The 26,216-nt window shown below is 32.4% G+C and overlaps 4 protein-coding genes across 13 annotated transcripts; 2 read left to right on the top strand and 2 right to left on the bottom strand.

The window, feature by feature from the left end:
* Positions 1 to 1,515: 1,515 nt before the first annotated feature.
* On the top strand, positions 1,516 to 9,966 carry LOC137808097 (DWNN domain, a CCHC-type zinc finger). Of its 7 annotated transcripts, none has more exons than XM_068609042.1 (16): positions 1,519 to 2,299; positions 2,453 to 2,637; positions 3,106 to 3,202; positions 3,396 to 3,477; positions 3,564 to 3,730; positions 4,375 to 4,451; positions 4,545 to 4,610; positions 4,716 to 4,872; positions 4,951 to 5,099; positions 5,300 to 5,464; positions 5,555 to 5,854; positions 5,955 to 5,996; positions 6,135 to 6,381; positions 6,835 to 6,954; positions 7,407 to 7,482; positions 9,099 to 9,966. In XM_068609042.1, exons 2-16 carry the CDS (start codon positions 2,472 to 2,474, stop codon positions 9,705 to 9,707), a joined length of 2,520 nt encoding a protein of 839 aa, XP_068465143.1. In that variant the 5' UTR covers positions 1,519 to 2,299; positions 2,453 to 2,471; the 3' UTR covers positions 9,708 to 9,966. The 7 variants fall into 7 exon arrangements, with proteins under 7 accessions (XP_068465144.1, XP_068465143.1, XP_068465145.1 ...); XM_068609044.1 differs by having other exon boundaries at positions 1,531 to 2,299; positions 4,554 to 4,610; XM_068609043.1 differs by having other exon boundaries at positions 1,516 to 2,637; positions 4,554 to 4,610.
* A 3,240-nt stretch (positions 9,967 to 13,206) lies between these two features.
* On the top strand, positions 13,207 to 15,445 carry LOC137808096 (large ribosomal subunit protein eL15z). The gene is made up of 4 exons (XM_068609040.1): positions 13,207 to 13,352; positions 13,926 to 14,092; positions 14,741 to 14,938; positions 15,023 to 15,445. The coding sequence occupies exons 1-4, from the start codon at positions 13,349 to 13,351 to the stop codon at positions 15,266 to 15,268; spliced, it is 615 nt and encodes a 204-aa protein (XP_068465141.1). The 5' UTR covers positions 13,207 to 13,348; the 3' UTR covers positions 15,269 to 15,445.
* Positions 15,446 to 16,995: 1,550 nt separating this feature from the next.
* LOC137808089 (Oxidoreductase family protein) lies at positions 16,996 to 20,139 on the bottom strand. Of its 3 annotated transcripts, none has more exons than XR_016519216.1 (7): positions 19,776 to 20,092; positions 19,245 to 19,415; positions 18,704 to 18,868; positions 18,406 to 18,625; positions 17,947 to 18,081; positions 17,620 to 17,714; positions 16,996 to 17,485 (listed from the first exon to the last, which is right to left on the bottom strand). XR_016519216.1 is itself a non-coding variant. In XM_068609001.2 (7 exons), the coding sequence occupies exons 1-7, from the start codon at positions 19,953 to 19,955 to the stop codon at positions 17,284 to 17,286; spliced, it is 1,113 nt and encodes a 370-aa protein (XP_068465102.1). In that variant the 5' UTR covers positions 19,956 to 20,139; the 3' UTR covers positions 16,996 to 17,283. The 3 variants fall into 3 exon arrangements, 2 of the variants coding, with proteins under 2 accessions (XP_068465102.1, XP_090155757.1); XM_068609001.2 differs by having other exon boundaries at positions 18,461 to 18,625; positions 19,776 to 20,139; XM_090299631.1 differs by having other exon boundaries at positions 18,461 to 18,625; positions 19,245 to 19,405; positions 19,776 to 20,084.
* A 4,194-nt stretch (positions 20,140 to 24,333) lies between these two features.
* On the bottom strand, positions 24,334 to 24,987 carry LOC137808095 (uncharacterized). Of its 2 annotated transcripts, none has more exons than XM_068609039.1 (2): positions 24,829 to 24,987; positions 24,334 to 24,627 (listed from the first exon to the last, which is right to left on the bottom strand). In XM_068609039.1, the coding sequence occupies exon 1, from the start codon at positions 24,985 to 24,987 to the stop codon at positions 24,829 to 24,831; it is 159 nt and encodes a 52-aa protein (XP_068465140.1). In that variant the 3' UTR covers positions 24,334 to 24,627. The 2 variants fall into 2 exon arrangements, with proteins under 2 accessions (XP_068465140.1, XP_068465139.1); XM_068609038.1 differs by having other exon boundaries at positions 24,833 to 24,987.
* Positions 24,988 to 26,216: the final 1,229 nt, after the last annotated feature.

The following is a 26,216-nucleotide window of genomic DNA, read 5'->3' as shown; positions in this document are numbered from 1 at the left end:
TGAGAGAGTGTCTATTGTATTGCAGGTGAGAGAAATAAATTTAATAAAATATTTAAAATAAATGGAGCAACCGTTTGAATTGAAAAAGATAATTTATTTTGAAAATTAATTGCATGATGAGAGAGAGTGTTTGTTTTATGAGAGATAAATAAATATTAGGAGATGTGAGTTATGGCGTGGACAATTTGATTATTACCAGGGGTTAGCACTTTCTTCAGTACTTTTCACCATCACCATTTACATCCACTTTATTACGAATGAGTAGTTTTCACCAGTTCCCTTATAAGGAGTAGTTGAGCGGTTACCACTTTCTTACACTTCCTTATACGAATAGTTTTCACCAGCATCCAAAGAAAAAAAAATGCTCATAAATTTTGACACATTTTGAACCATCTTCCTTCACGCTCCATGTTCTTCTCATACTCTCACCCATCTTAGTCTCTCTTCAATCACCACTGTACAACAACAACCACCATTGCTTCCTTCTTCTCGCACTTCCCAAAACGTTCGAAGCAGAAACGTGTCTCATTGTTATAGGATTTGTACATTTTTGTTTTTATTGCTTTCTTAATTTTTTTTTATATTTTTGTATGAATCCTAAGCCCAGCTTTGCGGACAAAGTTTTCATGTCTGCTTTGATCTATTAGATATTACATAAGTTGGAAGTTTGGTAATTTGTATTTAGTTTATTATTTTATTTTTTTCAACTTCTTTGCATGGAAGATGTAGATTCAATTGATATGGTGATAGATTTTACCACTTCCAACATACAACCATTTGCATTATGTGTTGACATTGATTGCTGATCAATTCTTTTTAAACCTTAATTTTAATCTTGATAACCTTACAAAGTTCAAGATTACACCCAAGTTAAATCAAAATTTAATATTCAAAAACAATAAAATGAAAATATAAAAAATTAAATAAAATCTTAATAAAACTATTATAAGTACATTTAGATAATTTATATATCTTCTCATATAATTTAATATTTATTAAAATTATATGAATATATAAATAATAAAAATAAAAAATGTGGATACACAGGCACTCTGTGCCTGTGTTCCCGCTAGTTTAGATAATGTATTTACGAATTTCTATAAAAAAAAATTATAATTTAAAAAAAAACTAAAATTAATTATTTTTTAAAACTAAAATTATTTCATTTATACAAACTCTTTCCTATAACTTTCATACATTAATAAATTAATTTTAGTTTAAAAAAAAAATACTTTATTTTTTAATATTTTTCCGTCCGATAAGTTTTTTTAATCTTTTTAAAAAATATAAATTAAAAAATAATAAAAAATAAAAGAAATCGTGACTAAATATGTTAACATCACATGATAAAGATTAGATAGGTTAGATAAACACAGATAATATTATATATTCAATGATTTTGTTTGATCCAAACAAGAAAATATGTTTTAAAAGATTATATATTGATTTAAAAGATTTTGGCTAATTTAAAAAAAAAAGATTTATTGAAAAGAAGGGAAGTTAAGAGTGGTAATTAGGAAATGCAAAGGAATCCATTCATTGATTTGATTCATTAAAGTTATAAAAACCAGGCATTATTTCTAGGTTTGTTTGTCTGTGAAATCCCCAAAATCTCAAACCCGCATCCCATCCAAAGCACACCACAATCGCACACCCATTTCTCTTTCCCTTGCTCCTTTTCCCACTCCCGCTTCTCTCATCCAACCCAACCGAACCCTAGCCTCATCCTGCACTTTCAATCGCTCCAAACCTATCTTCTTCTCTCTACAATCGATCTCCGATCCGCTTCGCTGTTCTCCCAAATCGCTCCAGATTATTGGCCGTTTCAACCGTCGCAAGGAGGAGGATGAGTTCATAGCGATTCGCACTCGAAGCTTCCGGCGCCGCTCATCGCTGAGATTCGATACGAATCTCAACGCGCTTTCTTCGACTCGAGCTATCCACCGAAGGAACGAATCTTCTTGTTCATCTATTTGATTCGATTGCACTTTTCTGTCCTAACTGTTGCCGCGGCTTCTTCGGATTTCTGATTTTTGGAGGGCTTTGCTTCACCGGATTCGTCTGATTCGCAGCCTCGATCGTTTGATAACGATCTTATTGTTCTGATACCGAGCCTTTGGACGGAATCTCGATTCTTTGGATTCCGAGTGCGGTCGAATTTTTCTGACGAAGTGAAGATTCGCCATCCCGTTGCTCGTGAAGAATTGTTGAAGTGAAAGTGAAATCTTCTTGTTGTGGTGGTTCGATTTGTTCGATTTTAACCTTAGTAATCTGCAAGTTGAGGGGAAAAACTGAAAAAGTAAAGAGAAGAGAAAGAAAAAGAGCTTTGTTATATTGTACTGTTTGATTTTCATTTAGTTTTAATATGAGGGCCATTTTTTTTATTATTTCAGATGCCCTTTGATTATCGTCTTTTGTTATTATATTGGTTCTAAGACAATCTTTTTTATAGATAGAAAGAGAAATATACCATGGCGGTGTATTATAAATTTAAGAGTGCAAGAGATTATGATTCAATTCCCATGGACGGTCCTTTCATCTCTGTTGGTACATTGAAAGAAAAAATATTTGAATCCAAGCATTTAGGGAGGGGTACTGATTTCGACCTTGTGGTCACCAACGCCCAGACCAATGAAGGTTGGTTCTGATTTTGATTAAACTATTCTCTTTAACTAGTGGTTTGGGGGCGATAATATGAGTGTGGGTTTTAGTCTTTTATTTTAATTCGGGCTTAATTATAAATTTAACCAATGAATGTGTTGCATATTCTTTAGCTTTGAGGAGGGCTCTCCTTGGATAAACTCGCAGTATTTATCCTGTGCCTCCTCGATTACAAATTTTTACTAGTCTTGTGACCTTTTCTGTCAAAAAACTGAAATAAGTTTGAGCTGAAATTTACCTTACTCACTTTCCTACAAAAATTAACAATAAAAATAAAACTACTTAAAATTTAAAGGGCATGGAGTGTTGATCTGGGTATTAAGATAAACTTAGGCTTCAATTACAGGTGCTCAACTTTGCGAAATCAGTATGGTAGTTCATATAGTAGGCTTTTGTTGAATGACATTTTTACAGTATTTTATAGTTGTCTGTTTGGAATTTCAGAATATCTTGATGAAGAAATGTTGATTCCTAAAAATACCTCAGTCTTAATTCGCCGAGTTCCAGGACGGCCACGTTTACCAATTGTTACTGAAATAGAGTACTATCCCAAACCTTAAATCTCATTACTGTTGTTGAATTTTTCACAAGTAGTCAGTCATTGTGTCTGTAAGTTTTTAAAAACTCTCACTCATCAATATGTATATAATGCCACAACCAGAAACTACACTGTTATTTGTTATTTTGAGATGATTTTTTGTCTGGAGTTGCAACTTTCTTTTGTTCTTTTGCAGACAAAAGGTGGAAATTAAGGTGGTGGAATCTGAACCTGGAAACAGAAGCTTCCTAGCTGAAGATGCATCTGCCATGAAATATGTCAGTCCCTTTCCTATTTCTTTTTGTCTTTTATGAACAATTCAATCCAATCCCTTTGAAATTGACCTCTTCATACCACTTGACAGCCTGAAGATTCAGACTGGGATGAATTTGGCAATGATTTGTATACAATTCCTGATCAAGTGCCCGTTCAACCAAGCAACTTAATTCCAGAGGCTCCTCCACCTAACAAAGCTGATGAAGACAGTAAGATTAAAGCCTTTGTTGATACTCCAGCCCTGGATTGGCAACGGTGAGTACAGTATTCTCCTTTCCTTAGCTGTGTTGTTTGATGTATGGAGTCATGTCAAGATGGAAAGAAGTGTGTGTAATGATAATAAACTTTTCCACCTGCAAGAAAAGGGTATTTACCTCTCTTCAAGAGGGAAATGGGATTCCTTAACTCTGAAAAACTTGTATTGAAATAGTTATTCCAAGTGTTTTCCTTCCAAACTAATACCATGTTAGGATACCTAATGATGGGGAGAATGGAATGAGTGGGAATGAGCATAATGGAATAAAATTGAATGTAGAAAGTTTTCTTTTTATTATTCAAGGAATCATAAGTGAATGGAATTGTAAGAAGATCATTACCAATATGTTAAGTGCATATCATACCTTCAAAATCAGTGGATTGAGGGAAGATAAAATAAAGGTGGATAATGAAATGGGATGGAATAATCTACATCAGGTTCCATTCTATTTCACCCTAAAAATCAATGGCAACTAATGTCATTCCACATCCCACCATTCTATGAATTCTAATATAGCCTTTGGTATCCTCATTCCTATTGGAGATTTTTTTTCTATGCAACCAAATGTGTTTTTGTTTTTGTGAAAACATATTCATTTTGGCTTTGATATTTTTCTTATTTTTTTTTTAATTTTGGCATGCAGTCAAGGTTCAGACTTTGGCACTGGTAGAAGCTTTGGAAGGGGTACAGGTGGACGGATGGGGGGTGGTCGTGGTTTTGGTGATTCTCTTTGCCTATTCTATATCCATATATTTGCTGCTTATGATACAAACCTTAATTTGCTGATCAACTAATTCTCATTTAATTGTTGAGGTATGGCAGGGATGGAGCGGAAAACACCTCCACAAGGCTATGTATGTCACAGATGCAAGGTGCCTGGTAGGTTGATGATTCTGAACTTTCTAATCACCCTCTTCTAGTGAATTGCTGCACAGCATTGCCAGTTTTCTTTGCTTACTTTTTTTTTAAATCACTCTTGTCTAGGACACTTTATTCAGCATTGCCCTACTAATGGTGACCCAAATTATGACATGAGAAAAGTCAAGCAACCTACTGGTATTCCAAGATCCATGCTGATGGTAAATCCACAAGGTTCCTATGCTTTACCAAATGGCTCAGTAGCAGTCTTGAAACCAAATGAGTAAGTTCACCTCGATTATGCTTGTCTATTCTGTCTTATGTAGGCATGAAGTTTAGTTTAATATTTACCTTGCAACAGGGCTGCTTTTGAGAAAGAAATAGAAGGGTTGCCATCAACGCGTTCAATTGGGGACCTACCACCTGAGCTCCACTGTCCCTTGTGTAGTAATGTCATGAAAGATGCTGTACTGACAAGCAAGTGTTGCTTCAAAAGCTTTTGTGACAGATGTAGGTTTTTAATTCATCTGTTGTATTTGTTGTTTTCAGAATTTGTAAATTGTGGTAATGTTTCTCTAGTTTATAGTTGTTGCTCATTATCCAAGTACAGAACATTTTACATAGTGTTCTCTCTGTTATTTCTTTCTCTGAAGCTATTGCTTAAAAGTCCTTTTTTGAAGTTTTGTAATGTTACTCCAAAAATTCTTCAGGTATTAGGGACTACATTATCTCCAAATCTGTTTGTGTATGTGGTGCAACAAATATTCTTGCTGATGATCTCTTACCAAATAAGACACTAAGAGATACCATCAATCGTATATTAGAGTCTGGCAATAGCAGTGCTGAAAATGCTGGAAGCACTTTTCAAGTTCAAGGTTATTGAAACTATCGTGATTTCTTTTGAACTATTATTGTCTATCATTGTGCCAATGTTTACATTTTTGTTTATGAATTTGAGTTTTCAGATATGGAGTCTGCCCGATGTCCTCAGCCTAAGATTCCATCCCCAACTTCATCTGCCGCCTCCAAGGGAGAACTAAAGGTTTCACCTATTAATGAGAAAGCAACAAATATACTGGAAACAGTTGATGATAAAAAGGCTGTTTCTGCTCCACTGCAGACCTCAGAGCAAGTTAGGAACCTCAGAGTTGCTGATGTATCTGAAGCTACTCATGAGTCTATCAGTGTGAAAGAACCAGCCTCTCAAGGGAGTACTCAGCAGGTTGAGGAAGAAGTGCAGCAGAAATTGATTCCTACTGATGCTGGTAATATATATTCTTGCAACCTATTGACATCGAGTATGATTTAGATGACAAAATGTTCTCACTTGTGGGGGATGATTTATTTGTATTTTAAACGTTTCAGGAAAGAAAAAGAAGAAGAAGAAAGTCCGTTTGCCCCCGAATGGTAAATCTGCAGTTCTGTGACATGAATATCTGTATTAGCAAATGTTTTTACTGGATTCAGTGACATGACATCGTATAGTGGTTGAGGTACATACTGACTGTTTCTAATAATTTGAAATAATTTTTATTTATTTTGCAGATTTGCAGTGGAAAACCCCACATGACTTTGGGGTTGAAAACTACATGATGCCAATGGGTCCACCTCCAGGCTATAATTCATACTGGAATGGCATGCAACCAATGGATGGATTCATGGCACCATATGGGGGTCCAATGCAAATGATGGGCTATGGTCTTGGCCCCTTGGACATGCCATTTGCAGGGGGTATGCCACAAGACCCATTTGGCATGCAAGGTTACATGATGCCTGTTGTTCCGCCTCATAGGTACATATTATTAGTTATTTTAAAATTGAAATTCGGTACTTTCCTTCTCTCATGCTCACAACCGAAACATGTCCTGGACATCATGGATATTCTTTTTGGGAACTTATTCATAAGTAATTGCAAGATAGAAAAATAAGAAGGAAAACATGAAATAAGTTTTTCCATAAGTTAATTTGTTGATGCTTTCTCATATTAGCTTTTCTAAGAGATGATTTTTCATTCATACATAAGTTGATTTTTAACTCATGATAAATTTATTTCACATTTCTTATTTGATTCTCTTAGTGCTTATGGAGAAATTTACCAAACAGGTCCATGTATTTTTATTGTGAAGGAGGGATTTGAGAGTTGTAGTTTGAAACTTCTGTTGAATTTGGTTGCATGTTTATCGAATCCAATGTCAATGTATTGGTATTTAGAATGTCTAATTGTAATGCAATAATTTATGTTCAGGGATCTTGCTGACTTCGGTATGGGAATGAATGTTCCACACCCAGTTATGAGTAGAGAGGAGTTTGAGGCCCGTAAAGTTGATATGAGGCGGAAGCGGGAAAATGAGAGGCGGGGTGAAAGGTACGGGCAATCACTTTTTGATGGCTGGCTTCCATGGTCTGATATTGTTAAGAAGTTTGATTCACCTTTATTTGTCAATTACTTAAAATAGCAACATTTAAGACATTTACCTCCCACCATATATTTAACACACCATCAGTGTTTCAAATTAGTAGACTTTTTTTTTTATATAATTCTAGAGTGAATTTATGATTATTGTCAGCCCCCAAAAATAAAGAAATGCCTTGCTATGTTTTCGTAAAATAACTAGCGAAAAACCTCCGCTGGATATATATACGTGTCACATTAGTAGACTTTTTTTTTATAATTCTAGAGTGAATTTATGATTATTGTCAGCCCCCAAAAATAAAGAAATGCGTTGCTATGTTTTCGTAAAATAACTAACAAAAAACCTCCGACGATGGATATATACGTGTTATTGTTTTAGTGACTTTATTTTCTTTCTTGAACAGGGACTTCTCCAAAGATCGAGACTTTGGTAGGGAAGTGAGCAGTGTTGGAGATGTTTCTTCAATGAAACCAAAAACTGTATGTGCTTTTTATTCAATTTTACTCTCTTTTTCTATGGACTTTTTATGTGCCATTTACTTTCTTGCGTTTTTTCTATATCGAAACTTTGGCCAGTTACCTCAAGCCTGCAAAAGAGCACTGATTGCACAGATAATCCCACTTGTTATTCATAGTAAACTGTGGAAGTTAATTATTTTTGCTTCATTTATTGATAAAAAAATTATTCAAGTGACACTCGTTGATCATAAAATGATTGAGGGAACAAACGCTCACGCGTCTCACCATAATCCTGTGGTCAACAGCAGTCAATTGGTTAAAAACCAAAGTAGTGGATAGAGTTGCTTTGCACTGCACGATAATGGTGCAATGGTGTTATTACATTTTGGAATTTAACCTACATTCACTTAATAACCACATTTTATAGTAAAATATTATTAAAATAATAAAAGCAAAATGTTATAATAAAATAATAATTTATGGAGTTTGTATTTTGGATGTAAGAGAAAAATGGTGTCAAACCATCATTAGCCAATGATGATGTTTTTTTTTCTCTATTATGCTTACTGATGAGGATGGCATAAATTGGTTCATAAAATTGGGCTTCCTAGATTTGGATATTTGATTTTGAATCTGTAAGTTACGTAGCATGTGTCTAATAACTGGTGTATGGAATATGGACTTTTCAAGTAAGTCTTTTCTTTAAATACTAAGTGGGCTGAACCATGGGTTTATGGTTCCAGGGGGATTTGTGGCGCATTAATTTCTGGCGATGTTTCGCCGTTTTAGCGGCAACGTTTTTCCACTTATTATATATTTTGGGTAGGGGGAATACCTTCATGTCCTTGCCATGGATTCAGCTGGCCCCTGCCAATTTTTAGATACGAACATCATTCATGAAACATTTCATAAATCCCCCTTTTGTGGGCCACTAATGGTCCTTGTAATTTTTAGTAGATTTTTTTTTTTTTTACTTTAATCACTTTTTGGTTCGCAGTGGCTAAAAACTAAAGTTAATTATAATTACAGTTGAGAGGGGCACGTTTTTGGAATGTGGACAATTTATTTGCCGTGGATTCTTTTTCCGACTGGTCTAATTGACCATGGTGAATTATTGGGCTTTTTTGTTGGCCCATTTTCCGCTGTGCAACAAAATAGAATGAACCCTTAATTATACGGTTTTAATGTTTTATTTATATAACTGAGAAAACGAACTAACTTTGGTGTTGTCATGGTTATCTTTTATAGGTGACCCTTGTTTTGGTTGTCTTTATGATTTCCCAATAATGTTATTGTGAATTGTTAAGATGAATTTAATTACTACTTTTGGATGCTCCAAAAAGTACTGTAAAAATGGGGGTACTGTGCAAATTCATTCAGACAAAGATTATGAAAGCACTTAGAGTGCATTAACTTTTGAAAAGAAAATGCAATTATTTTTCTCTTAAAATCGAATACTTTTAATAATTCAAAAGTTGTCGTATTGGAAGAAGTGCATTTTATTTTAGTCTTTTTCTGGTTTGTTTTAATACTGGGTCTAATTGCTGGTCTCTACTGGTGCATTTGTCATGTTTTTAAACAGTGTTCTGCCTTACAGAACATGGTCCTAATATTTCGGCGTTTTTATTTTGGTGTAGAAATCAATTCCACCTTCCTCAGGTAGCGATTACCATCATCATCATCGTTTCCGTTCAGAGAGGTTGTCACCAGAACGTTCTCCGCGGGAGCTGGAACCTCCGCGCCCAGCCAAGAGAAAGTCCGACCACCACTCAGATCGTGAACGCGAAGATAGGGATCGCGATTACGAGCACGAGCGTCACCACCATCATCGTCATCACCGTTCAGAATCCTCGTCAAGAAGGTCATCGGAACCAGTGACCAAAGCTCCTTCCAACGCGGCATTAGCGGCAGCTGATCGCAAGCAGAAGGCCAGCGTGTTCTCCCGCATAAGTTTCCCGGCTGAGGAGGAGCCCGCTAAGAAGAGAAAGGTCATCTCTTCTTCGACCACGGAACCGGCCGCCGCGGCCGCCGCTCCCGGCGCCTCTTCGGCACACCTCAAGGCAGTGCCAAACGGGTATTACGAAGGAAGGAAAGGCAGCGCCGCTGCGGATTACGAATCAAGCGACGATGAGCGGCATTTTAAACGGAGGCCTTCAAGGTATGAGCCGTCTCCTCCGCCTCAGGCCATGGAGTGGGAGGACGAAGGAAGGCATTCGAGAGGTTCGAGGGAGCGCAAACATAGGTGACAATTTTTATACAGTTGTGCCGGCAGCCATTTGCCTACGAGAAAGTAAACAGACTCTGTAACTGCTAGCGCTGCTGTGCCTGTGCTTGCTGAGAGTCGATTGTTATCAACTTCTCTCATCCAAACCTTGAAATAAACTTCTTTTTGGAAGGATTTTATTTCATTGTAACTTTGCTTCCCGTCAATTTTCAATAATTTCGCCCTGTAAAATTATCACTTTTTATTCAAATCTAATGAAATGCATCTCTATTTTGCTACCACCTTATGCTTTCTTGTTTCTATGATCTCTGCCTAGTAGATAGTTTCTCAATTGCTTTGGGTACACGCTTTATATTTCATTTTTACCTTTTCTTTGGTGTAAGGCGGTTAAGAAATTATATTTAAATTTCTCTACTTTTAGCTGCACCACCAATTTTACAATGTCAGCAAAATGGTTTGTTTTCTCATCTAATAAGAAATTATATAATAAAATCTCATCTATTTCCCTTTCTCTCCATTTTATTTTCTTATCAAACTTTTGAGAGAATAATGAAATGGATATGATATGCACGAGTCAGGTAGAGAAAATAAATTCGGTTTGTTTTGGGATCATAAAATGTTAGTTAATAATATATATGTATTCACAAACACTATAAGTATCCACTTATTCCAAGAGTAGAATAAAGAATTAGTTATACTTTAAATTTTTTTATTTAATTTTAAATTATAAGCTCAAATTAATTAAAATTCATTAGTGTATTATTATGTTTCTATCTCATGGAAAAAATAATATTTTGTAGAAATGTGTGTTCCGTGATGTATATTACAATTCAATTCTCTTTACACCTCATTAATTTATATGTATTGTTAAAAACTCCTCTCGCTTTTGTCATTCTTTTTCATTCCTCTTGCATTTATTCATATCTGACAAAAAAATTATAGTATATTTTGTTCCTATTTTTTAAAAAATAATTAAATTTACTTTCGTATTAATTTACAAATTCATAGAAACTGTAGTTTGTGGTATAGGTTGTATTGAATAATCCAAGTCAAACTACACATGTAAACCATATATAAACCATGTATGTTTAATGAATTCAGAAAAATAATATTCTTTACACGTTACACAGGTAATCACATAAATACAATAGTAAAATTTAAAAGCAAAAATGTTAAAGAAATTAAATCATTAATTTTCTTCTTACAAGTCCAAGTGTTGTCATCATGTTTTTCATATTCATAACATCTTTTTTTTTTCCTTTTTATTGATAACTTATCAAGTGACACTTCAAGTCCATTATTAAATCTACATTTTGAATCATTTTTAGGTAAATCACATAAATACAATAATAAAATCTAAAATAAAAAAATAATTAAATCATTCTCTTTTTTCTTAGAAGTCCTAGTGGTGTGATCATGTTTCTAATATTTATGACATTTTTTTTATGATAACTTATCAAGTGACACTTAAAGATCATTCTTAAATTTATCATTTTGAATCACTTTTAGGTAAATCACATAAATACAATAATAAAATTTAAAAGCAGAAAATGTAAAGAAATTAAATCTTTTTTTTTTCTTACAAGTCATAGTGTTGCGATCATATAATTTTTATACTCATGATATTTTTTTCTTTTCAAGTTCATTTTTAAATTTATCATTTTAATCACTTTGAAGTAAATCACCTAATAATAAAATCTAAAAACAAAACAAATAAAGAAATTAAATCATTTTTATTCTTCTTCCTAATGTTGTGATCATGTTTTTCATATTCATGACATTTATTTTTCTTTTTTTACTATAACTTATTAAGTGACATTTCAAATTAATCTACTATTTTGAATCACTTTTTTTTATCATTTTTTCTTCTCTTTACTTAGAGATTTCGATGTAATTTTTTACTTATATAAATAATATTGAATATTGATATTAATTTTTTAAATATAACTTTAAATGAGATAAATATTCAACAACAATAAATCTTTATTTGTTAGAATAGATAAAAAATTCGTACACAACCGAAGTATGGAAGAATAATGAAAAAGAACTATTTGAATCATCTTGTAATAAGGCACAACTAAATAAATTTGACTAATATTGTTATTCAATTCAGTAAATGGTACAAATTAAATAGTATACTTATTGATTTTATACAAGGTATCAAAAGTTATACTATCTTCAAATTCTTGATAAGTTATTCTTAGTCTAACATCCATCCAAACTCTTCGTCACATCGAATTGCAAAATAAATAAAAATAAATTTTGAACTTGTTTTTTCTTACTATAATTTGAAAGCACTTCAACGTATCTAAATTTTTCTTTTGAACATTTTTCATATTATTTCAACACTCGTTGTTAAAGAAATGATGAATCATCATTGTTTAAAATAAAAAATGTCTTTCCTTCGAGTAATCATTTTTCTATTAGAGTTTTTGTTACAACATTCATCGAGCTTGTGACACCTTATATAATACAACTTTGGAGCTAAGTATGACATGCTTGTGACAATTGTTGAATGATTTAATAATCCAATTATTTTTCATGTCGTCTCTTGAAACAATAAGCAAAATTTGATAACACTTGTGAAAAGTTAAGCAAAAAAAATAATTGGTTGTTTCTTCAAATCAATCGGTTGTTTATACTAGTAAAATCTTAAACAACTTAAAAACAGAATTGCAAAGAGATCAGAGAAAGAAAAATGCACTCTTACAACAAGAGCTACATTCAGTTCAAAGAAACAATCAGTTGAAACGATTAAAAACACGAAACAACCGATTGATCTGGTTTGACATTTAAGTCAACTAAGTTAAACAATTTTCAACCTTTTTCAAAATTTCTAAGAGCAAAACAACCGGATGATTCGACAAAACAACAAGTTGTTTTTTACATAGTTGGAAAAACATCTAATTTAAAAAAGGTTTCAATTCACATTAGTTTTAGATTCATTCAAAAGAGTGGATCACACTTTAATCTACCCACATCTCACCCACAACAGCAACACCAGTCTTTCATCAAACACCATTCAGTAAATTTTAATTAAAAAATTTATTATTGAATTTAAGGTTTATTTGCATACATTATGTGTATATAATTTTATATTTATTTACAATAGTTTGATAGCTTATTTAAGTAATCGAGAATCAACATAATATTTTAGGGTTTATTTTTCAAGATATATTATAATTATAATATGAATAATTTAATTATGTTATTTTTATAAAATTTTACTTTCAATCAATATATAGTTAAAATTCAACGGTTAGATTAATTACAATTACATTCTATATAATGTTCTTGAATAATGTAATAATCAATATAATTTATATTAATAATTTAAAAAAAAATATAATTACACAATTCATTATTTTTTTAAACATTTTAAAATAATACATATTTTTCAAAATATATATTAAAATATGAATCTTCATATAAAGATAAGGGGTGAAGAAAGAAAAAAAAGGGTTACGAATAGAAGCTCTTCTTAAGTGGTACAAATTTAGCGGGCTGGATCCGTTCAAATGCTCTAATGCACTTAGGTTAAAGAAATGTAACGGACGGCTGAGATCTATCATCTATGACTTAAGCTGGGGTGGTCTCTATAAAAGTTAAAAGAGGATCCGAAAACCCTAACACTTTGCTACTGCGACTGCGCGCTTCCGCACGATGGGTATTTTCTCTGTCTATCTCTCATTTCTCTCTTCGCCACTACATTTCAGTTTGAATTTCGGATGAATGTGTCTGTTCGATGCGCCATTTTTCAATGAGAAGTTTTGTTCATAGTTTTCACTGTCACGTCCTCTACTTGAATATGGTCTTTGTCTCATTCCTTCTTAGAAGTTTTTTGGTTTTGATAGTAAGATTTAAGAAAGTATAACTAGTGGAAAACATGTCTAGGAAATCGATGTTTTTATATCTCTTATGAATTCTTTTGTTTCCTTTTCATTTTTTATTTTTCGTTAATATGATTTTGGTTCATTCAACTGATAAGATTTTATATTCTATGCTATGCACTGGTGCTAATTGCCAATTTTAGGCCTGACAAGTCTTTTATCACCCTAAATGGAATAAATGATTACTAATATGTTAGATTCATGCTATTTGTTCCTATTTAGTCCCTTAAGGCTTATTTTTATGGATTATGCTTGATTAGTTTCTCATCATGGCATTTTGTTATACAAGTGTGTTTCGGCTTTATTTGTGTTGCAATTTTTTTGAGTTGTGTTGATTTATGTGGCAACAGGTGCCTACAAGTATGTCTCGGAGCTCTGGCGCAAGAAGCAGTCCGATGTTATGAGATTCTTGCAGCGGGTGAGGTGTTGGGAATACCGCCAGCAACCTTCAATTGTTCGTTTGACAAGGCCTACTCGCCCAGACAAGGCTCGCCGCCTGGGTTATAAGGCTAAGCAGGTGAGGAAATTTGTATATGTTTGACGAAATATTTTAGTAGTTCATTTCAATGCGTTGTTCAATCTTGTATGCTAAATTTTTTCGTTTTTACATTTAGTTGCAATTGTTAACAATAAATAAATGGCATTTTTAGCTGGATGGTTACAAAACAGGGGGACTTCTTTGTAATCCACTTTCGGTTATTTTTTTGTTTGAATGTCCTGGTAAAATGTGATTAGTATAGTTAGGTCAGTTAAATTTCGAACCGTGATGAAATAAACCTTTTGAACACTGGATAGCATAGTTAGGTGAATTTCGAAGATATCTCAGAACAAAGATGTTCCTATATTGAAAACAGTGTCCGGATGAATTTGTATTTTCTCTTGTAGGATTGCCATATCTCTAAATGATCGGATTCATTTTTAGACTAGTTGTTGGTCATCTGACGCAGTAGTTTTTTTTCTTGTGAACTGCGCTTTTTGTAACAATCAAAAGAGTTTTTCGATTTTTATTTACTTTTGACAAGTAAATATATTTTTTCTACCTTGCCATTTTTAATTGCCATACACCTTTTTTCATTACCATCAACTAGGCCAGTCCTTGTAGTATAGCTGTCGCAGCCAGCTTCACTTGAATTGTGATTGTGATCATCCTCTTATGTTATTCCAGGGTTATGTGGTTTACCGTGTACGTGTGAGGAGGGGTGGCAGGAAGAGACCAGTTCCCAAAGGTATTGTTTACGGTAAGCCAACCAACCAAGGTGTTACTCAATTGAAGTTTCAGCGCAGCAAGAGGTCTGTTTCTGAGGAGCGAGCAGGAAGGAAGTTGGGTGGCCTCAGGGTCCTCAATTCTTACTGGGTGAATGAGGTTAGTTAACATGTTTTACCATTGATGAAAGTGGAACCTGCTTATAAATTGCTGATTGGTTGTTATAATGCTATTGTGTTACAGGACTCAACCTACAAATATTTTGAGGTCGTTCTGGTGGATGTTGCCCACAGTGCTGTAAGAAATGATCCAAGAATCAACTGGCTGTGCAATCCAGTCCATAAACACAGGGAACTTCGTGGCCTCACTTCCGCTGGGAAAAGTAACAGGGGTTTACGTGGCAGAGGACATCTGTACCACAAAAATCGTCCATCCCGCCGGGCAACCTGGAAGAGAAACAACACTCTTTCTCTTCGTCGTTATCGCTGATTTTTTACTGTTATCGTTTGTTGTTTCATTTTCCGAATGTTTGGAGTGCCTTATATGTAAGACTATAGGAAATTATCAGTTTTGAACGCCTGAATCATGGCTCTTTTTCACCCCGAATCCCGTTTTAGTAGTAAAACTGAAGAGATTAATTATGTAAGTTTTTGTTATTTGTTGGTATTGTTTGCTATCGATTTTGTCGTACAAAATATCTTTGCAATTCTCGTGCTATGATTGCTTTTGAGTCCGCTTATGTTTTTGTTTGGTGTTGGTAATATTACCATGAGTTACGAGTGAGAAAAAATATAACCGTGGAACGTTTTATTAAGTTTGAGGTAAATAATTTAGTACATGTTGGAAAACTTTATGTATGTTTGTCTACCATTGTTTCCTGTAACAGTAGTTCATCTGTAAATATGTCATCTCTATGTCTGATTTCTTATTGTATTATTAAGGGTTAATTATAGTGTTATTAGATTATGTTAGTTTCCCTTTCGAGTCTAGTTTGGGAATGTATACGGTGTAAATTTTGATGGTAGTGTGTATCATACTTGGAATTTCTGATTAATTATTTTATATTTTTACTCTTATTTTAAGCTTGTTTGCGATTTTTCTTAACCGATTGTGTTTGAGTTTATCTGGGTAATAGTGTATACTAAATCTACATCACGGGAAAATTGTGCTTATTATCATTAAAGTTAAAAAGGTGTAATGATATGATAGTCTTATCTCTGAATTTAAAGTATATAATAATTTGTTTAATAGATATTCATAGGGCTAATCTAGTTGGACATGAATTCTCTAGATTCCGACTTATTTGAGTGGTATATTCAGGTTGGTTTAGTTCATAATGAGTTAAGATTTTTTAAAAACCTTTAATTTTAATTTTGAATTACACGAGTGTCTTTAATAATTGTTTTTATATGTTTTACAACTAAATATTTTACCGAAAATATAATATCAAAATAAAATGAAATATATATCTATGAATTTATAATTATGAAAACATCAAATTATATCGAATACCTAACTATTGGATAGAATTGAATTAATTATTTTTGTTTTGGCCTAGATATTCATATTTCTTATGAATTTAATAAATTATGCTTATCTTTATGTTATTCATAAAGTTATATTCAATTTTCTTATTTTATTCAAAATATATATTAATTTTTAATTTTTAATAAAACTGTTTATCTTTGGAATAGACATTCATATTTTTTATGATTTTAATAAATTAAATATACTTTTTATGCCTTTAATAAAATGTCATTTATTTTTCCTTTCTTATTTAAAAATATCATATTTACTATACTTCAAAAAAATTTACGAATTAAGAAATAAAATTTAAAAAGTAAAAAAAAATCTATAAATAAAAATTAAAAAATAATTTTATAAATATGATAAGCAACGTGAATGTGATTCTATTAAAATTATAAAAAAAATTCGGCTTTAAAAAATCTAGGAGTAAATGTTATTTAGTATAATATAGTAATTATGGATGCATTTATTTATATATAAGTTAACAATATTCTAAATATGCTTTATTTCATTGTAGAAGAGAGAGACCATGAAGTGGACAATGAAATGAACATACCAAAATAATGGATTTAACTGCTCTCTTTTTTTCATCATAAAAACAACAATAATTACAAAAGGATTGATTTAACTTCGTTGACTGAAATTCTAGCACGTTTGTTTCGTTGATACATAAGAGTGACGGTTTAAACATGTAACGCATCACATCTCCTTCCTATGAAAAATTCCAGCATGTTTATTTGGCTACAATTTTCCGCTTTCACTTATTACATTCTACTGTTTCACTTTACAGAAAATGAGCTGTAGAAAGAAAACAAGTTAAAGACACCAATTGGCCAAAGTTCAGGTGGAATAAATGTAACTTCCACAAACCACTTTGGCAATTTTTCATGAGGTAGTGATAGCAGCAGGTACATCATCCCTATGTCAAAGAAAACAAAGGTAGAGACGCCATTACTTTCACTTCCAAGTGTTCCAACTCAAACTCTTAGTTCATTCATAACTTCGTCAATAGAAACAAATCGACCATATTCTATAGAGAGCTGTGCTGCAACTCCCATAGCAACAGACACCAATCCATCTTGGAGATCTACACTAGGAGCCTTTTCTCCTTTGCCTCTGATTGCAGACAAGAAGTTAAGGTGTTCTAGATAGCTAGATCCATGGTGTAACCCGGCATATCTGTAGAGTCCACAAGACCAAAATGAAAATTCAAATCACACATGACTTTTCATAAACCAAGAACCACTTTCATTTCATTTCACCAACTCAAAGCATAGCTAATTGATGACATTTAACAGAGAGAAGCTACCCACTTTATTCGTTGATCCTTAGCTTTTATAGTCTGGATATCATTTCGCCCCTCTCGTGTACCGAACCGCACAACACTCTCAGGAACAAAGGCTTCTCCCTGTGACAAAATGGTTTGTTAGTTTGAGATGCTAACATCTTGACAACATATACTCAAGAAAGAAACTCATGCAAGAAAGACAGGTTGTGTGTTTATTATAGTTTTAAATCATGCACCTATTGTTAAAATAATAACTGACCAACCTTAATTGTATCTTAATCAAGAAGTCACGGCAAGAAATACAACTGAAGATCATAAGCACAGTGAATAGATGATAGAGAGAGAGTTCTACCTTTCCAATATCACCTACAACAGATATTTCTTGCTCATTTTTACTCCCTTCGGCAAACATACAAAGGTCAAGCATTCCTCGAGAACCATTGTCAAATTCAACAATAACATATGCATTGTCAATGATATCCGGCACCTGCCCAAGTAACCAGTGAATAGCAATACCATTAGGGAAAAACTTTGCGCCAATTACGGCTGTTACACAAAAGCACTTATATGAATTCTTCCACTTAAAACTGAGACAACAAGGATTCAAGCCTTCAATTTTGAACATTGTAAAACAGAATAGACCATAATATTCATATATGAAAAAGTCATAATCTTTATTTCTTCATCAGACAAGGGCAGACACCAGTGAGTCTCGACTATCTCTTACCTAATTGCAAACAATCACATATGAAGTTCTAAAAACCACACGTAGATTATAATCAGTATTAATCAAGGCAGCATATAGACTAACACAGATTAATGTTTCAAGCTTGGTCATTGTAACTGAGGTGCAGCATCTGGTCTACCTTTCCATCATATATTTCATCCTTGTGATTAACATCAATAGCTCCAGAAGCCATCACACGAACAGGATTTGCACCAACAAACAGCCTCATCAGATCAAAGAAGTGGCAACACTTCTCTACTAGAGTACCACCTGAGTTAATATTGAACCGATTCCAATTGTTCACCTGTGACCAATATCACTTTTCAGCTTGTTCACTATGAGAACCCAAAAGCATGTAATTTCAAATTCTATAAATTCTAACCTTAACCAAAAATGGAAACCGATGCTCCCGAATTGATACCATTCTGATTCGTCCAAGGTTTCCTCCCTTAACTATTTCTAGCAGCTTTGCAACAGGTGGCATGTATCTATATTCCAGTCCAACTTGTACCAAAATATCTGGTCTCTTTCTAGCAGCATCGACAACCTAATCCAACGTTATACACAAGGACAACAAATAAGTTATTAGTTCATTATCAAATACTTATTAGAGGATAAAAATGGCGGAATTCAATACCCCGCTACCTGATCAAGATTTCCAATTATAAGCTTTTCTACTTCTTTAAGACACATTTAGTCTGGTCTAATTAATATAAAAAAAATCTGCTGTCATATGATAACAGTAAAGGAAATGACACAAGCATAGTTGATATCCCCATCCCGATGGAAAACAGCACAATCAAAGAGATATAAAAATGTTAGAAGTCTTTTTTTATCAAGATTAGCCATTGGTCGTCATTAAAATTACATTCTAGCAGTTAAACCCATGAGAAGCAACCAATTTTATGAAAGGAATGAGCAACCTCTTTGCAGTGAGAGACTGTGGTGCACAAGGGCTTTTCTACCAGTACGTGATGGGGTTTGGAATGATTGATTATGTCCATAAGAATCCTATGATGAGTCATGTTAGGAGTGGCCACCACCAAAACATCACAAAGTCCACTGTCCAACAGCTCCTGGTGACCTGAAAAAACCTTTACATCAACTTAAGGTCATTCATTCATTCATTCAATTCAATTCAACACTCAATACAGAGCTTCCTACTTAATTAAACGAACAAATCTTCAATTCCATCCTTCAAGTATTATTACCTTCTCTCCTATACAGCTTTATCAATTTAGGAACTACTTAGTAGAAAGCATAATCCTTGGAATCCCAAATTGTTGGTTTATTATTCTTAATTAAACTATCAGCATAGTTGTTCAAGTAGTGCCAAGATAATTGCAGATCGAACTAAGATGTTATAGCATTTCTAGATCGAAGTCACAATAATGAAAGAACATAAATTTGTTACATTAAACAGAAAGTAAAGAGCAGGGTGATATTGATAACACCTTGATAGGCCAAGTGAAGGAGTGTGCTAATTGAAGAGCGAGTTGTTGTGAGGGAATATGAGGGTCAGCAAAAGCAACAACCGCAACACCTTCAGTGCGAAGATGGTACAAATTCACAAGATGCTCTCTACCCATCATTCCAACTCCTATGATTCCGTACTTCAAAACACCACTTTCCATGGATTCTCAATTCTGATTCTTCAACACAAAATAACACGCTTCTTCGGTTTCTACCAACTCTTTTATTTAGAGCTATTCAATACATTTCATCCATTCATTCTTCCCAATTGGACAAAAACCAGCCATGTCAGTTCACATCTTTTTGCCATTGCCTTCTCTTTTTCTTAATTTCATTCTTTTTTTCTGTTCCACTTTCGTACATATTATAATCACTATTTTTTCATAAAGATTATGTAATAAAAATATTAAGAAAATAATCTACACACAATATAATTTATATAATTAAACTAAAATATTTATGCAACATTAATTAATAAACAGATATACTATATAGGTTATATAAGATTATAAATTTAAGATTAAGTTTTGTAAATCGTATCAGTTGAATTATAATATGAGATAGTGAAAACTAAAAAAAAAGTAAATTAAAGTTTCAAAGAATTATTAAAGTTCATGAAGTAGGAAACCTTTTTACGGATTATTTACCAAACGGTGTATCTCGACTGGTTTAATATGATTAGGATTGCACAAAAAGAAATTAATTAGGAATTATGTACACTTACAAATCACCAGTAACAGAAATAATAAAAATCATTTCGCTAAAAAACTTATTATTTTTTTCAAATAAATTAACAGTTAATACTCTACCATAAAGAATTTGAAGGAGCTATTCAAATTTGAAAAAACTTTGTTCCTTAAAAACCGTCAGGTTCTGTTAAGAGGCAGCCTTAGTATGGAATGATGGGTGAAATAAAAAATGAAAAAAAATCAAAAGAATAAAAAGTAAAATTGTTTGGTCTGAGAAAAAAATGAAAATAAGTAAAAAAATATAGTATATTTGATTAATATAATATAAAAAAATTATTTCTGTAATATAAAAATACATGATTATGTTTTAGTGAGAATGAGTATAAATTTAAATTGAAAGAAGAATAATTATGAAGTAATTAATTTACAAAATGGAACTAATATTAACACATTATTTACTTTTTGAAATTAAATATATATATATATATATTTAATTGTAAATGTTGTTCAAATTTTTTCCTTGCAAAATATTAAAATAAAAAGTGAGATGTGCAGATTAAATTTAGAAATATAAAAAAATAAAATAATACAATATTTTGGCAATGTTTATTATAATAATCAAAATAAAAAGTACATAATATTAACAAATCAATAACATATCAATAACATAGTAAAATAAAACACAATACTAATCAATAACATATCAATAACATAGTAAAATAAAACACAATACTAATCAATGTTATCTTTCACTTCTTGATTTCTTGCTTTTAACTTGATAAATCATTTGACCAACATGGGTGATTAGAGGATAAGGTGTTCAGATACAATTGAAGTTCTATATACTTTGTTGGACTCCTTAAATACTACTTCATATTTACCATCCATCGAAAAATGATGTTGTTGTCCTTGAAATCCCTCATCGTCTTCCTTTTCGCTCTCATATTTTTTTTTATGTCATGCATTCTTTAGGTTAAGCATATTTATTTTTTTAAGAAATTTCTCTCATTTAGGAAACTTGACTATTCTCTAAACATATCGCAATTGGTATGCAAGAGAATATGAGTTATTGGAAGAATATGAAAATGTTATTGCTCTTGCATATATTGAATAATATGGTCTAACCAATTAATGAAAATATTATACTTCATGACACATATAATTAAAACATGACAAGTATTGTAGTAGGTATGCACAATTATCACTCCAAGAATTTAAAATAAGAACACAAACGTAATGCAATAATCTTTAATACTCAAATTATTAACATTCTTACAACGTCCACCAAGACTTATCATTTCACTAAAAGTGACATCCTTGTTATAACTAAGCTCAAACTTTTGTCTTCATATTTCAAGTTAGCCATATTAACCAAATTACCATGATTATTTCTAATTTTCTTCTACAACGTCAAAGTCACTTGATTTTAGGTGTTAAGGAGTTTAAGATCTGCATTTGAGATGTCGTAGAAGAAAATTAGAATCAATGGGTTAATATGACGAACTTAAAAAATGAAGGATGAAAGTTGGCCATGTTGACATATTGACTAATTACAACATGAATGTCTCATAATTTAGTTAAAATTATCAAACAATCAAACTAGAACTTCGTGTACATCATTGCATAAATATTGATAATTTGACTATTAAGAACAAATTATTTCATTATATTATGATCATATTCTAAGTCTTTGTGGTAATAATTATACAAAATCTTATAATATGTAATCTCTATTATATGGATCATAAAACATAATATTCTCATTAATTGATAACACCATATCATTCAACATATACCAAAAACAATTATATGCTCTTCTTGCCTTAATATCTTTAAATAACTCATATTCTCTTCCATACCGAATTTGATGTGCATTTAGATAGGATGATCAAATTTATAACACAGAGATATCTCAAAAAAAATTACACGTGGCATCATAAACACAAAATGACAGCAGTAACCATGACAAACAACATAACCCTCGTAAAGAAAATTCTAGAAAGGGTGATGTGGACTTCAAGGACAACAATTTCATTTTCCCCAAGTTGGTAATATGTTAAACCAATTGTGGAGAGGTTTTCAGGAAATGTAAAAGGTATACAAAAACTTCAACTGAGTTTGAACAACTTATCTCAATCTTCGTCACGGTTTAAAACATGTCCATGAAAGGATTAATGGAGTTGCATAGATGATTAAGAATTTAAAGATAACGTTAAGAAGTCTTGTGCTTTATTTCATTATGTTATTATTATCTTTAACTTGATGTCTTTTTTTTTATTTCGAAATGAACATAATTAATTTTCGTGTCTTATTAAATTTGTTATTAGTATATTAAATCCATTTCCATAATATTATTTTACTTTTTTTATATGTTTAAATTTAATATGAAAATCTCATTTTTTTATATTTTTATTTTTTTTAATACAGCTTTACTTTTACAAATTCATATCTGAGAAAAAAATTGAACAGCATTTGCAATTATTTATATATATATATATATATTCAATTTAAAAATTAAATAATTTTATAATATTATATTCATTTCATAAATTAATTAATTACTTCATAATTATTCGTTTTCAGTTTAAATTTTATACACATTCTTATAAAAATACAACAAAGGGTATTTTTGTATTTTTGTAATTTTAAATATTATATATTTTTTAATTCTACACTCTCTTTCCTTCAATCTAAGAACCTCGTTTTCCACTATTTCTCTCTTTTTTTTTCCTTTTCCAGCTCAATCCAAATAAAGGCTTAGTACCTCCTTTAATCAAACAAGGTTGTGCTCTAGTTAGCAGGTCAAAAGTCAATAAAATGTTCATAGAAAATTTGATATGCACCTTAAATTAAATTCTAATGCTGCTGTAGATAACAGTGATAGAGCAGTTGGCCGAATGAGGGACTCCAAGGGCTCTTTCAGATAGGATAAAGATGAATAAACAGATACCCCACACTATTTCACACCTTGGGAAAGAGAAAGAAATATAAATATGATAAACAACATAACGTCAAAAGAAAAATAAAAATAAAGTGTCAAACAGCTGAGAGTTTTTAGTTGTTAGCGGAGTGGTGTGGTTATGTTTCAGAGCTCCAGCATTAGGAGTGGTCTCTCTACAAGAGACATCTAAGATATCATACGCTGTATTAGTGAAATAATGATCAAAGGGGAAGATGCTTATAAAATACTGAGCTAGGGTAATCACAAAAGGTTTAAACCTCTTACTGAAAAAGTTCTTCATTACCACCTCGAAAGCCAAGACCCAAGAGCTGCATTGCTTTCTAGTTTCATATCGCATGAGTTTTATCAGGGGGATTTGATCAATTTAGATGTGAGCAGCATAACCCATATAAAACATGATCCTACTAAAATTATCATAACTATTCTTGTTATTCCACACACTGCAATGGCGGTCTCTACATAAATAAAAAAAATTACTATTCGTATCAAACTAAAAATGTTACTAACATTTCTTGCCAGAGACACCATTAAATCTTTCAACTAACAAGAGTTACCAGGATATGAAATCAAGCAAATAGTGAGAGCCAGTTACTGATGCTATGTTTGGATAAGCATCCATTGATCTGGAATTCACATCAAATCACAAAACGACGCAGAAGCCAATAATGGCTGTTTTGACAGGAATAGAATACTGTCAAATGAGAAACCAAGCACACATGAAAGGATTGACACATTTGAAAGATTACAGCCCAACTTCAAGTTCCTAATTCCCTAAACCAACATAAACTCACAAAACTAGTATCCTCACTCACAGAACAAGATCAAATAAACAAAATAGTTAAAGCCAGCATCAACAATACTTAAAAGGAACAGAAACAGATAAATAGATAAATAAATAAAAGCAAATCACGTTCATTGAAAATTTGTTGAGCTACACAATATTGAATACCAGAAAGAGTATCTTAATGGGAAGAGAAGCAGCATGTATTCGAGTTCAGAATCAAGTGAACAAGCACTTAGAAGATTAGGATGACAAAATGCATTTACAATAGAACAGATGGTAGATCTGTTGAAGCCTCTAAGTTAAATCAATCACCCCCTCCAAACAAATTCAAATCCACTAAACCGGAGGCTTCTCTCATCATAACCACCATTTCTCTATATCAAATCAAAACCTTGTTCCTGAAATACCAATCATGATTAATTAGTCCCACCCAAAACCTTGATCCTACACTTGCATCCACAGACTGTAATTTAAAAACAAATTAAACTCCTCATTTTTACATCTAACTGGCCACAATGTAAAGGATTAAACGAACCCTATAGTGAAAGAGGAAATAAGAATGAAATGAAAAAGGGGAATTGAAAAAAGAAAGGGCACACCTACGTCTGTTTGGAGTAGGAGGAAGAGGAGGGAACGCGCTTGTTACGGAACATCATGTAACCGACGGGTAACACCACTCCGATCATCATAACGGCGGCGCCGATCAAGTATCTGAGTGAGCTTGGTGACTCCACCTCTACCAAGCTCCTAATCTGCATCGCAACGTTACGATCCCAATCCGATTCAAACTTCAGAACCCCAATTAATTAATTAATTAATTAATTAATATATAAGATCTACATCTACTCACAGGCATCTCCACCAAAGGCAAAATCTTCACACTCGCTTGTCGTTTGCTCCACTGTAAATCCACAACCTTCTTTTCTGTAACGGGAATAAATGAACCATCGTTTTTTATTTTACACGCGCCTTTTCCGTATATTATTATTAACAAACCTCGGTACAATACGGATTTGGGTCCGAATACAGATAGACGTATACAATTTTGTATTGGGCCTTACTTTCCCTAACCCAAATATACAAAAACATTTCCTTGCCAAATTCTTTCTGCACCTCCATAGAATAAGAAAAATGACAACTTTATCTTCCTCTTCATTTTTTTCGTAAGCACTAATTTTCTCTTTCTAGTTGCAACGATGTGTGCAATAAAACTTTTGAATCTGGATAAAGTTAACTACAACGCAAATTGATTCAAGAAGACTACCTATGAAGAGGTATATACCCTAATTATTTACCCAAACAACCATAAAAAAGGAGATAACTAAATGACATTATGTACTCTCACCACCAAATAAGAGGTTTCTTTGAAGATCTAAGAAGAATAGAAGGTTGGAACCATGAAAGTTAATGAAGAACAATACCCAATTAAGCCAATTTAATCTACGTAAAAGGTGTGATATTTTTCAGAGGCTTATAACCACAACAGGAAGTCGTGTCCTCAACTAATAACTTGATCACCTTCTCAACCATCAACTTCAACCATTTCAACCAACCATCCCAACCTTCTCAACCATCAACCTCAATCACCTCCACCTCAATTATCATAGGCATCTCAACTAGGTTACACACCACCTCTTAAGAACATTCAAAGGATAACAAGATCAAGTTTAATCTTGTTCGGACTCAACACCAGACTTAAACAACAAAATAGGAGGGGGCATATTTGGAAGTCTTGAATGATTTCAAATGACAATGTATTTTGAAATACAATTATTATTTTGTTAATTATGACAATGTCTTATTTTAGTACAATTACAAGTTACTTAATCATGAGAATGACTTCTTAAGTACAATTGTAATTCAAATTTACTATTTTTCTGATAAATTACTTTGCTTCTCTCCACAAGACAAATACACCTTCTGATTAATACAATTGATATTATACTGAAATCAAATATGACAACAACCTCAAATTAATACTTATTGC

This window comes from Phaseolus vulgaris, chromosome 3 (genome assembly GCF_051622355.1).
Source record: "Phaseolus vulgaris cultivar YP4 chromosome 3, ASM5162235v1, whole genome shotgun sequence".
Classification (NCBI taxonomy): domain Eukaryota; kingdom Viridiplantae; phylum Streptophyta; class Magnoliopsida; order Fabales; family Fabaceae; genus Phaseolus; species Phaseolus vulgaris.
The sequence above is the reverse complement of the archived record's forward strand: the minus strand, read 5'-3'. Positions and strand labels throughout refer to the sequence as shown.

What these genes read in the sequence shown, in the direction of transcription:
- LOC137808097 (XM_068609042.1), top strand. Translation starts at nt 2,472, where the DNA reads ATGGCGGTGTATTATAAATTTAAGAGTGCAAGAGATTATGATTCAATT. An exon ending in CCAGCCCTGGATTGGCAACG is followed by an intron (nt 3,731 to 4,374) that starts GTGAGTACAGTA and finishes TTTGGCATGCAG; the next exon opens with TCAAGGTTCAGACTTTGGCA. An exon ending in GCAGTCTTGAAACCAAATGA is followed by an intron (nt 4,873 to 4,950) that starts GTAAGTTCACCT and finishes ACCTTGCAACAG; the next exon opens with GGCTGCTTTTGAGAAAGAAA.
- LOC137808096 (XM_068609040.1), top strand. An exon ending in TGGGTTATAAGGCTAAGCAG is followed by an intron (nt 14,093 to 14,740) that starts GTGAGGAAATTT and finishes ATGTTATTCCAG; the next exon opens with GGTTATGTGGTTTACCGTGT. An exon ending in ATTCTTACTGGGTGAATGAG is followed by an intron (nt 14,939 to 15,022) that starts GTTAGTTAACAT and finishes ATTGTGTTACAG; the next exon opens with GACTCAACCTACAAATATTT.
- LOC137808089 (XM_068609001.2), bottom strand. Translation starts at nt 19,955, where the DNA reads ATGGAAAGTGGTGTTTTGAAGTACGGAATCATAGGAGTTGGAATGATG. An exon ending in CCTTCACTTGGCCTATCAAG is followed by an intron (nt 19,416 to 19,775) that starts GTGTTATCAATA and finishes GTTGATGTAAAG; the next exon opens with GTTTTTTCAGGTCACCAGGA. An exon ending in TTGTAGGTGATATTGGAAAG is followed by an intron (nt 17,715 to 17,946) that starts GTAGAACTCTCT and finishes ATTTTGTCACAG; the next exon opens with GGAGAAGCCTTTGTTCCTGA.
- LOC137808095 (XM_068609038.1), bottom strand. Translation starts at nt 24,987, where the DNA reads ATGCAGATTAGGAGCTTGGTAGAGGTGGAGTCACCAAGCTCACTCAGA.